The sequence below is a fragment of the Chroicocephalus ridibundus genome, chromosome 7 (assembly GCF_963924245.1).
Source record: "Chroicocephalus ridibundus chromosome 7, bChrRid1.1, whole genome shotgun sequence".
Taxonomy (NCBI): domain Eukaryota; kingdom Metazoa; phylum Chordata; class Aves; order Charadriiformes; family Laridae; genus Chroicocephalus; species Chroicocephalus ridibundus.
Genome location: NC_086290.1, coordinates 55,080,206 through 55,091,664, shown reverse-complemented (window position 1 = coordinate 55,091,664; position 11,459 = coordinate 55,080,206). Strand labels below are relative to the sequence as shown.

The window sequence follows — 11,459 nt, the reverse complement described above, 5'->3', positions numbered from 1 at the left end:
TATGGTTTTTATCTCCAGAAGGGTCGTTTCCTTTCCTTTTTTTCTCCTCCTCTTTTCTTTTTTTAACTTACATCTGCCCTGGGCCATTTTTTGATGAGCTTCTGTCTCTGATCTGTCTGACATTGCAAATGCTCTTGCCTTTCACATCCATCTTTGTGCTGTTGCCAATCTGTTGTGTATAAAGTCAGTGCTTTCATAAGCTGGCTGAGATGAAATCTCTCTAATTATTTTTGTGATTCTTTCCTGTTTTCAATGAGGGAAACCTCGACGGGCTCTGGTAGAAGCCGACTGATCCCTCTGTCATGTGAAAGGTAATGAATTTCTGCAGGTCTCATGCTCTTTCCTCCCTCGCCTCCCGGGCTCCGGCTGGGGAAGGGAGCAGGTCCCGTCCAGCCGGGAGAGGCGGGTGCAGCCCTGACTGCAGACGCGGCCTCCCTCTTTGGCTCCTGGCGGGGTGGGTGCATGGGTTTTTCCCTGCCGTTTTTGTTTCTTGTGGAGCTGCCTTTGCAGGCGGTTACACCCTGCTATCCCAGGAAGCCGACTTGCATTCAAAGGCTCTGCCAGTCCCTTGGCACTGGCTTTGTGCTGCAGGTTACAGGGACGGCTCCGGCAGCCCGGCCTTGGTGGAGGGGAAGGTGTTCTCCTCTCCCAGAACAACCTGGGCACCAGAATAATTGCAGGGCTGGGTTAAATTGCCTCGAAGCCCCTCTGGGCCGCTGCCTCTCCTCCCTGCGCTGAGCTGGCAGCACCAGCTCCCGCAGCACCAGATTTCCCTTGGCGGTGTCGTGCTCGGCTTTCGGGGCTCCCCTCACTCTACAGCCCATAAGAAGGGGCTGGTTTTCCTGCTACAGCCTCGCCAGGGCCGAGGGGCAGCTCGGGACAGGCAGGACAGAGGGCTCTGCCACCCTTCACCTTGCCAATGGTGGCACCAAAAACGCCACCGCTCCAAGGGCCACGTGCAGCCCCAAGAGCTGGGCTCCCCCTTCTCCAGCTGGGCTGCCAAATCCAGGGGTGAGCCCGCTGGCGTTAGGTGGGTTGTTTTATGGCTTCATGATGCCTTTGCACGGCAGCGCTGGGGCTGGAGGCGTCGCAAGCTCATGTTATCGGGACCCTTCGCGCCGGGCAGGGGGAACCAGTATGGACCAGCGTGCTTTGTGCTGGGTTGGGGGCTCATGGCGAGGGCTGGAGAGCCCTCGGGATTTTGCAGCCTGTGCGCTCGGTGCAGGATTTCAGCTGTGAAGCCCAGCGAAGATGATTTGAATAATTTAATACCGGGCTGTGACCAAGCCTGGCGAAAGGGTAAAGGAAACAAAGAGGCCCCCAGCCCCGAGCAACAATAGCTCTTGAAACGACAAGCCGAGGCATGTCCGCGCTGCCGGAGGCAGAAAGCAGCCCGGGCAAATAGGCCAGTTGCATTCCTCACGTCTGCTGCTTTGTTTCCCTGCAGAAGCTCCCGGTGAAAACTGCAGGTCTCAGGGCTTCTCCCTTTATCCTGGTTTTGTTCCCGCGTCCCGCCGAGGCGGTGGTGGATGAGCCGCATCGCCGTGGCTCTTCCTGCTAAGGAAGGGAGTGAGCAGGGGAGGCGATGTGCGGACGAGGCTGCCTGCTCTTGTGCATCGCAACGGGTGCGGGTCCCCTCTGGTCATTGTCACCCAGGGAAAGCCCATCCCCGTTCCCGTGCTCCGTAACGTCCTGCTGAGCTGGGACCACCGCTGTCAGCAGGAAACAGCCCAAACCGCCTGCTGATGCCGGAGCTGTTTTGATTTGATTCCGGCACCTCTGTCGTGGTCGTATCCCCGTTCCCACGAGGCTTGGCAGAAGGTGCGGCTGCCGTCCGTCTGTCCAGCCGCCCCGCTGCCCTTACCCCCCCCGCCTTCCCTGGCCACGAGTCCCCAGAAGCAGGGAGAAGACTCTCCCCGCTCCTTTCCCCGGGGCGAAATGCTCCACCTTCACTTCTTTAGAAGCCGGAGCGCTGGTTTTCTCTCCCTCCGGTTTAAACACGAGGCAGACGGATAGAGCAGGGGCGCAGGGCAGGGAGAGGCTGGGGGGAGAAGGCAGGAGGCCTCCCCGAGCCCAGCTGGATTCAAGGACTGACCTGTCATGGGGGGGACGGGGAACATATCGCCTGTACAAAGGGAATTGCCCTGCCCGGAGGTTGTGCGTCGCCTTTGTGTGAGACAAACGCCTGGCTGTGATGTTGAGTGCGAGGAGGGTGTTAGGGAGAAGGGGAAAAGGAGGGGATCTTTGTTTGCAGGGTCTGACACCTCCCAGCCGTCCTGCCGGCACTGCCAGCGCCTTCTGATGGCTTTGTCAGCTCCTGGCTAATTAGCGGAGGTGCTCTTTAGTGAGGGTTAGGGAAGAAAAATTTTTAAAACATCAAAGAGAAGCAGTAAATAGTGATAAAACTCGGCTGTTTCGTGCCTGTCATTGGAGACGCAGGCTTTCTGAGCAGGCAGGAGTGCTGCGTCCTATGCCTTCTGCGGGGGAGCCCTGGGGAGTCCCCCCCGGCCCCCCGGGACAATGACACACGGGTCCGAGGGCTCGTCCTTTTGGCTGGAACCCGGTCCCGTAGCGGTGTCCAGGGACGGTTTTTAGACAGGGCCGGGTCACAGCGTGTCGGGGCGGGTGTCTGGGGCAGCGCCTTTCTCCTGTTGGGAGGGGAGCCTGGCTCCGGGGCGTTGCGGTGACTTAGTGGCAGAACCAGATGGACAGCGGGGCTGAATATAGATCCTGCCCTGGGGTGGGGGGGTGGGTCACAGCTCTGAGCAAACCGAGCCAAGAGCATCGCCACCCCAGGCTGTCACCCCCACGGCAGCCCGGAGGTGCACCCCGCTGCTCTCTGAACGTTGCCCACCGTCGTTTGTTTTCACGCGTTGGGTTTCCAGGTTCTCTGGGAGCTGGTTAAAGTTTAGCTCGCTGCTCTCCCCCCATCCGAGCGGGCTGACGGCTAAGTCGCCTCCCTCGGAAAAGACCCCCGCGGTGGCTGTTCATGCTCGACATACTCCGGTACAAGCTTCCCCGCTATTTGGGTGTCAGGAGCTGTTTGCGGCTCAGGCTGTGGCAGGGTAACCTGTTATCCCTCGGGGTAACCCCCGAAATCAGCCACCCGTCCCCTTGTTGGCGGCTCCGGCAGCGAGAGCGGGCAGGCTGCCCGCCTTTCTCCCCCCCCGCCCCCGGGCTGCTGGAGGATTTTATTTTAAGCAGAGCCTCTCGGGGAGAAGAGTAACGTGAGCTCCTTGAGTGACAAGTGATAGAGCTTGACTTGCTTAGCGTGTCCCCCAGGAATCCCTCTCCTCTGCCATTTGCTAATTGAAAACTGCTAACATTTGGGTCTGGAGCAACTGCCGCCCTTAATGGGAAGCTGGCTGGAGCGCGCGTTGGTGGGACTAACACATGCTCGCAGCCTGTCATCTGCTCCTCTCCATCTCTAGGGAAAGGGGCAAATACTCCCATATGCTGCTCCGGTTTCTGAAAGAGTGAAGTGGGGGCTGGAGCCAGACAGGATTTTTTTTTTTTTTTCTTTTATTCTCCCTTTTCCAAGCCCCTGCTCAGAGGTTAGAGACTGCGGGCCGGAGGGATGCTCTTGCCTTGCAGCCCTGGGGTGCGAGCTCAGAGCAAGACGAAGCCATGGGAGTGTGCAGTCCCCCTTGTCCCTGCGCCATATGGGGGGGGTCAGGGCAGACCCTCCATGTCCTGCTGCCTCGTTTCCCAGCCCAGACCCTGCCGTGGGTGCCGGCTGGGACATGGGGCACTGTCTGCAGGAGGAGAGGGCGGGAACCGTCCCCCCCAGGGGCTGTGTGCGGGAGTGTGGTACCCCCGGGGCACCCCGCTGCCGAGGAGGGGACACGGGGTCAGTGAGGACAGCATGGTGTGTGCCCCCACCCCGGGGGCCAGAGCCCGGCCCTGGGCCAGGGGAGGCTGTGGCCGGGCAAGGGGGGCTCTGCAGGTTGTGCACAAGCTCCTGGGGTGGCTGTGTCTGATGCGATGCTCCCCAAACCCCCGGGGGGGCTTTACCTGCTGTGGTGGGTCCTAAACCCCCCCCGGAGGGGCTGTGCCCACTGCAGTGGGTCTCAAACCCCCCCCGGCTGGCTGTGCCCGATGTGATGCTCCCCAAACCCTCAGGGGGGCTATCCCTGGTGCGGTGGATCCCAAAACCCCCCGGGGTGGCTTTCCCCAGTACGGTGGGTCCCAACCCCCCCCCGAGGGGCTGTGCCCGCTGCAGTGGGTCCCAAAACCCCCCGAGGTGGCTGTCCCCAGTACGGTGGGTCCCAACCCCCCCCCGGAGGGGCTGTGCCCGCTGCAGTGGGTCCCAAAACCCCCCGGGGTGGCTGTCCCCAGTACGGTGGGTCCCAAACTCCCCCCGGGTGGCTGTGCCCGGTGTGATGCTCCCTAGACCCCCCGGGGTGGCTGTCCCCCGTACGGGGGGGGTCCCAAACCCTCCAGGGTGCCTGTCCCCGGTGCGGTGGGTCCCAACCCCCGCCGGACGTGCCTTGCCCGAGGCGCTGCCCCCCGAGCCCCGGGGGTGTCGGGGCCGCTCCATCCCGGTGGCGGCGGGGCGGGGAGGCGGAGCCGGGAGGGAGGCGGTGCCGGTGCCCGGCCCCCGGCCCCGGCCCCGGGCGCGGGGCGGTGTCAGGCCGGTTCCACCGCCCCGTCCGGCCCCCGGGCGGAGCCGGGCGAGGGAGCGCGGCGGAGGCGAGCGGGGAGCGGCGGAGGCGAGCGGGGCGGCGGGATGCCGGGCTACGACTACAAGCTGCTGGAGCGGCCGCGGCGGCGGGTGCTGTGCCCGCTCTGCGGGAAGCCCATGCGGGAGCCCGTCCGCGTCTCCACCTGCGGCCACCGCTTCTGCGACACCTGCCTGCAGGAGTTCCTCAGGTGAGCCCCGACGGGACGCCACGGCCGCCCCGACATGGCGTCATGTCGCGCACCCCTTCCCCCGCCCCCCCCCCCCCTCCCCCTGAGAGTCACCCCCCGATCCGGGGGTCCGCACACCGGGGGGCAGTAGGTGATTCTTCTCCCCCGACCCTCCCACCCCGTCGGACCCGGGTGCCCCGGGGAGGGCTGCGGGGTGCCCGGGGGTGCGGGGAGCCCCGGGCCGGGGAGCGCGGGGTTCCCCGGGGGTGCCCCGGGCCGGGGAGGGGGCGCGCCCGGGGCCGTGACAGCCGCACCGCGGGGTGCAGCGGCCCGTGGCCCCTCTCGGTGAGGAGGAGGAGGAGGAGGAGGAGGAAGAGGAGGGCCGGCTGGAGCCCGGAGCGGCGAGTTTCGAGCGTTTACAAAGATTTGTGCTTAACCCCTTCCTGCCCCGGCCCCGCCGGAGGAAGAGACCGGGGAGGGGGGGAAGGGGGGTCCGGACACGGGTGAGCGCGACCCGGCCGTGGGTGCTCGCTGGGAGCGAGGGGACGGGGCCCTTTCCGCCCCCCCGCGGTTTGGCAGCCCCGGCCCAGGTACCGGTAGCCAACCGGGGCTGCCAAACCGGGGCTGTTTTTTTGACCACCGGGGCTGTTTTTTTGACCACCGGGGCTGTTTTTTGACCACCGGGGCTGATTTTTGGCCACCGTGCCCGGTGCGGGGACGAAGGTTCCGCAGCAGCACGGCGAGGGGGTGTCCGTGCCCTCCCCCGGGGCGGGTGTGCGGCGGTGCCAAGCGTCACCCCGGGCCCCGGTTTCCGCCACCGCCTCCGGCTGCGCCTCGCCCCGCCGAGGAGACCTTTGCCCGGGCCGGGGGGCCCCGCGGGCACGGTCGCCACTGGCTGGTTTCTACGAAACCGGGCGTTCCCCGGGGCCGGTGCCAGGCAGCGCCTCCGCTCCCCTCCCGCACCCGCCCCGCGGGCACCCCCGGCTCTACCGGGGCGGCCGGACACCGGGGTCCCCCGCACCGAGACACCCCTCCCCGGGGACGTTTGCAGCGGATCAGGTTTGTGGATCTCCTGGGCTGAGCCCTCCAGTCCCGCTGGGGGCGGGGGGGGGGGTACGGGGGGGTGGTGTGTGTGTGCCAGGGGGTCCCCTGCCCCGTCACCTCGCTGCGCCCCGACACGCCGCGAAGGTCAGAGGCAAGGACGGTCCCCCCCCGGGCGCTGCCTCAGCACATTCCCTGCCCGGCCGAGCGTGAGGAATGGGGAGGCTTTGTCGGGGATTAGGCGCTGGCTTCGGGTCACCCTCCCGCTTCCCCCTGCCAGCTCCGGCACCCCGACACCGCGCGCGGGGCGCAGGCAGGGCCCGCGGCCCCTGGAAAGGCGGCAGGGTGATGCCAGCCCTGGGACGATGCCAGCCGTGGGGCAACGGCAGCCATGGGCTCCCCGGAAAGGGCTGGGTGCCCGGCCCCGTCCGTGAGCACCTTATCTCAGTGGGTACCCGGTGACTCCCATGGAAACACCCGGATTGGGCACGTGGCAGGGCTGGATGTGGCCGTGCCCCGTGGGGCTGGCACCCCGCAGCACTGGGGTGGTTTTTCCTGGGGGTCCCTTGGCACGCCGTCACAGGGCTGGTGGCCACAGGGGGTGTCGCTGTGCCGTGCCCGGCCATCCCAGGCCAGCACGTGCCGGGTGGCACTGCTGGCTCCGTCGCGCCGTCTCGCATCCCTTTGGCAGCCCTGGTGGAGGCTGCGCCGGCGCCTGCCAAGGGCGCGCGGTGATTAGAAGTGCAGGGGCTGCGTGCGGGCAGGGTGACCTGGCGGCCTCGTCCGGAGCCACCTTGGGGACGCCAGAGCCCTGGGGTCCCTGCTGTGTGTCCCTGTGGGCAGCACCCATGGCCTCCCACCCCAATGTGCATCAGGGGTGGCGTATGGGGTGCCACCCGTGTCTGTCCCCAGGCACGGTGTCGTGGGGGCTGGAGTGATGGTGGCTCCTGGCCAGCCACGTCACAGCTCTGTCCTCATCCCTCCAGAGGTCAGGGTTTAATGGGACCATTCCCAGCCTGGGGACGGCTCTCGAGTAGAGCACCCCATCCTGGGGGCCCAGCAGGATGGGGACCCCTCTGGGATGGCTGCCTGTCCCCTGTCCCGGCTCACCGCAGTGGCTGGTGGGGCCATTTCCTGTGGAGCGGGAGCCCCGGGGGCTGTGCATCCGGGCTGCACATCTGGCGCCCAGCTGTTGTGTCCCCCCCACCCCCGCTTGGGCCCCAGCACCTGGGGCTGTGGGTGCCTGTGTCCCCTGCCGGCACCGCTCCCAGCCAGCTGCCGGCACCCTGCCTTAATCCTGGGGGGGCCGGGGTGGGCGAGGGGGCTGCCGGGGCTCCAGATGGTGCCACGCTCATGGCGGCTGGCCCAGGCCCCCAGGGACCGCGGCCGCCGTACCCAGCTCGGGCAGGGGGGGTCTGCCCCGGGGGTTGTCTGGCGGGGGCATTTCCCAGCTCAGACAGATGGAGCGGGATTAGGGCTGCGGCTCCCCGAGGGCCACGGCTGGATTTGGTGCGGGGCGAGCGCTTGGCGGCAGAGGGGCAGCACCGATGTCCTCTGGCGGGATGGCGGGGGACCCCGTGGGACATCATGGCACCGGTGACTCTGCGTCCCCCAGCCCTGCGTGATCCTGACCCCTCTCTGTGTCTTGCAGTGAAGGCGTTTTCAAGTGCCCGGAGGACCAGCTGCCCCTGGACTATGCCAAGGTGAGCCTGGCACGTGGACGGGGTACTCCCGCTCCAAGGGGACGTCCCCGTCACCTGTGTCCCCCACCAAGGGGCTGTCCCCGGGCTCCGCACACCCGCCTGGCACAGCCGCGCCGGCCTGGCACGGGCGCCCGCGCGGAAGCAAGAGCCCTTTGTGCCGCGGGGCCGGGGAACGGAAACCCACCCCCAACAAAGGACGCTTGTTCGTGTGCCGGTGGGGGGGATCCGGCCCCCGGGCAGCGTGCCTGCGGCCGCCGGCCAGGCTGCTGGGCTTGGGGTGGGGTGGGGGGGGGGTCCTCGTGCCCCCCTGCGACCCGGTGCGGGATGCTGATCCTCCGGTGCCGCTTCCCCAGATCTACCCCGACCCGGAGCTGGAGGCGCAGGTGCTGAGCCTGGCCATCCGCTGCATCCACAGCGAGGAGGGCTGCCGCTGGACCGGGCTCATCAAGCACCTCCAGGTAGGGTCCGGCAGGATGGTGTGGTGTTGGGGAGGGGCCAAGGGTGCACCCCACGGCTGCCCCCTCACCCTCTCTATGCCCCCCTCCCCCAGGCCCATCTGGGCACCTGCGGCTTCAACGTCATCCCCTGCCCCAACCGGTGCAGCGCCAAGCTGAGCCGCCGCGACCTGCCCGAGCACGTCCAGCACGGCTGCCCCAAGCGCCGGGTCAAGTGCGAGTTCTGCGCCAGCGACTTCACCGGGGAGGCCTTCGAGGTAGGCAACTGGAGCCGGGGGGAGCCACCATGCCAGCGTTCATGGCCGTGGTGGGGACACTGCGGGGGACACAGCTGGCAGGGGTGTGATGGGGGACGTGGGCTGGCTGCGGGCATCATGGGGGGTGTAGCCAGGCTGGGGGTGCAACGTGGGGACCTAGATGGGCTGCAGGGCACCGTGGGGACACAGCCTGGCCATGGGGACAACCTGGATGGGGGACACCATGGGGACACAGCTTGGCCATGGGAACAGGGCCTGGATAGGGGACACTATGGGGACACAACCTGGTCGTGGGACAGAGCCCAGATGGGGGATGCCTTCGGGGGCACAGCCTGGCCATGGGGACAGAGGCTGGATGGGGGGCACCATGGGGGACACAGCTTGGCAATGGGGGCAGCTTGAATGGAGGATACCGTGAGGGACACAACCTGGCCATGGGGACAGAGGCTGGATGGGGGACGCGTTGGGTGACACAGCCTGGCCGTGGGCACAAAGCCTGAATGGGGGACACCATGGGGGGACACAGCCTGGCCATGGGGACAGCTTGGGTGGGGGACACCATGGGGGACACAGCCTAGCCGTGGGGACAGCGCATGACACTATGGGGGGGAGCCCAACCTGGGGAGAGAGCCTGGGTGGTGGACACTATGGGGGGGCACCGCATGGTCCCATCCCTGGCAGGGCTGGCCCGTGCGGGCAGCCGGAGGGTGACGATGCTGCCGCGGTCCCCAGGGCCACCAGGGCACGTGTCCCCAGGAGAGCGTGTACTGCGAGAACAAGTGCGGGGCCCGCATGATGCGGCGCCTGCTGTCCCAGCACGCCCTGGCCGAGTGCCCCAAGCGCACCCAGCCCTGCACCTACTGCGCCAAGGAGTTCGTCTTCGACACCATCCAGGTGAGACGGGGCCCACGGGGACTCTCGTCCCACCGGCTCCCGGCCCCATCTGACGGCCGCTCTCCGTCCCCAGAACCACCAGTACCAGTGTCCCCGGTACCCCGTGCCCTGCCCCAACCAGTGCGGGACGCCCAGCATCGCCCGGGAGGACGTGCCCACCCACCTCAAGGAGAGCTGCAACACGGCCATGCTGCTGTGTCCCTTCAAGGAAGCTGGCTGCAAGCACCGGGTGAGTGCGTCCCCGTCCCTGTGCCAGTGTCCCCATCCCCACCATGGCATCCTTGTGCCATCCCCACCATGGCATGCCTGTGCCCCGCAGCATCCCCACACCTCTGCCCTGACATCTGACCCATCCCCGGTGGTGCCCCTGTTCTCTGTCCCATCCATGTAGCGCCGTGGTGTCCCCGTCCTTGTCCCGCCTCACCCCCGTGTGGCTTTGCCACCCAAGTGTCCCCATGCCATCTCGACCAGGTGTCCCTGTGTCCCCATGCCATCTCGACCAGGTGTCCCGCTGTCCCCATGGCATCCCTGTGTCCTCATGCCATCTCATCCAGGTGTCCTCATGCCATCTCAACCAGGCCTCCCTGTGTCCCCAGGGCATCCCCGTGCCATCCTGCTCCGGTACCCCCATGCCCCAACGCCATCTCCGTGACATCCCCGTGGCGTCTTTCTCCTGTCCTGTCCCACCCTGTGTCCCCACGCTGTCCTGTGCTGGCTGACGGTGCCGTTGTCCCCGCAGTGCCCCAAGCTGGCCATGGGCCGGCACCTGGAGGAGAGCACCAAGGCGCACCTGGGCATGGTGTGCGCCCTGGTGAGCCGGCAGCGGCAGGAGATCCTGGAGCTGCGGCGGGACGTGGAGGAGCTGTCGGTGAGCAGCGACGGGACCCTCATCTGGAAGATCGCCGACTACGCCCGCAAGCTGCAGGAGGCCAAAGCCCGCAGCAACTACGAGTTCTTCAGCCCCCCTTTCTACACCCACAAGTACGGCTACAAGCTCCAGGTCTCGGCTTTCCTCAACGGGAACGGGAGCGGGGAGAGCAGCCACCTCTCCGTCTACATCCGCGTGCTGCCGGGCGAGTACGACAACCTGCTGGAGTGGCCCTTCTCCTACCGCGTCACCTTCTCCTTGCTGGACCAGAGCGACCCTTCGCTCTCCAAGCCCCAGCACATCACCGAGACCTTCCACCCCGATCCCAACTGGAAAAACTTCCAGAAGCCGGGAGTCTCCCGCAGCTCCCTGGACGAGAGCACCCTGGGCTTCGGCTACCCCAAGTTCATCTCCCACGAGGACATCAAGAAGCGGAACTACGTGCGGGACAACGCCATCTTCATCAAAGCCTCCGTGGAGATCCCGCAGAAGATCCTGGCCTGAGCCCCGCTGTCCCGGGGACGGGGCTGGGGGGGGGACAGGACGTGAACCGGGCACCCGCCCCGGGGGGGCGCCCCACATGGTGCTGAGCCCCTGCCCGCAGCCGGTGGCCCTGCTCTGGGGACGCCGCGGCGGCCGCAGCCAGCGGCTCTCAGGTAGGCAGGGGCTGGGGCTGCTCCCCCCCGTCCCCCCCCCCCACCCCCCGGGGCCGGGACCCCCTGCAGCCCCTTCTCAGGTGCCCGGGGGTGCCGGGGGGCTGGGCCCCCCAAGCCCCTCACCGAGGAGGGGCCGGCAGCCCCCGCCATCCTCGCTAGGGACCCCAGAGCCATATTTTGTAAGCTGGTCCCCCCCCCCCGCCGGGAGCACGGTTGTTATTTATTACTCCGGGCCGGGGCCCGCTGCCCCCTCCCCGCCTCTTCTTTTGGTTTTTGGTTTTTTTTTTGGTTTTTTTCTTTTTCAATAAACTTTTCTTGTATTTATTACGGCCGCCTGAACCTCCTTCCTTCCCCCGGCCGGGGATGGGACGGGGGGGACCCCTGTCCCCAGCACCTCGGGGGGGGCTGGGGGGGGCGCGGAGGGGGGGTAATCCCTGACCCACATCCCGCAGCAGACGGGCTCAGATGGAGACGGTTAATTCGGTAATCGCCGGTGTCGGGGAGGGGGTGGGGGGGGTGTCACCAGCCCTGGGGTGCTGTTGTCCTGCAGCATCCGTGCCCCCCCCCAGCCCCTCGTTAGCTCTGGGGTAATTAGAGCCGCGGGGGGAGGCAGGGCTGCGGAGCAGACGAGGCAATGGCGGGGGACAGTGGGGTAGTTTGGGGTGGGCCCGGCTGAATCAGGCCCCAGGTGTGTGTGTCCCCCCCCAAAAATCACCCTGGCAGTGGGGGGGGTG

General features: G+C 67.0%; 1 protein-coding gene across 2 annotated transcripts; it reads left to right on the top strand.

The window, feature by feature from the left end:
* Positions 1–170: 170 nt before the first annotated feature.
* On the top strand, positions 171–10,976 carry TRAF4 (TNF receptor associated factor 4). 2 transcript variants are annotated; one of them, XM_063341458.1, is made up of 7 exons: positions 171–311; positions 7,544–7,595; positions 7,949–8,053; positions 8,146–8,307; positions 9,040–9,201; positions 9,275–9,430; positions 9,941–10,976. In XM_063341458.1, exons 1-7 carry the CDS (start codon positions 253–255, stop codon positions 10,571–10,573), a joined length of 1,329 nt encoding a protein of 442 aa, XP_063197528.1. In that variant the 5' UTR covers positions 171–252; the 3' UTR covers positions 10,574–10,976. The 2 variants fall into 2 exon arrangements, with proteins under 2 accessions (XP_063197528.1, XP_063197526.1); XM_063341456.1 differs by lacking the exon at positions 171–311 and adding an exon at positions 4,651–4,872 and having other exon boundaries at positions 9,941–10,972.
* The last annotated feature ends 483 nt before the right edge of the window (positions 10,977–11,459 follow it).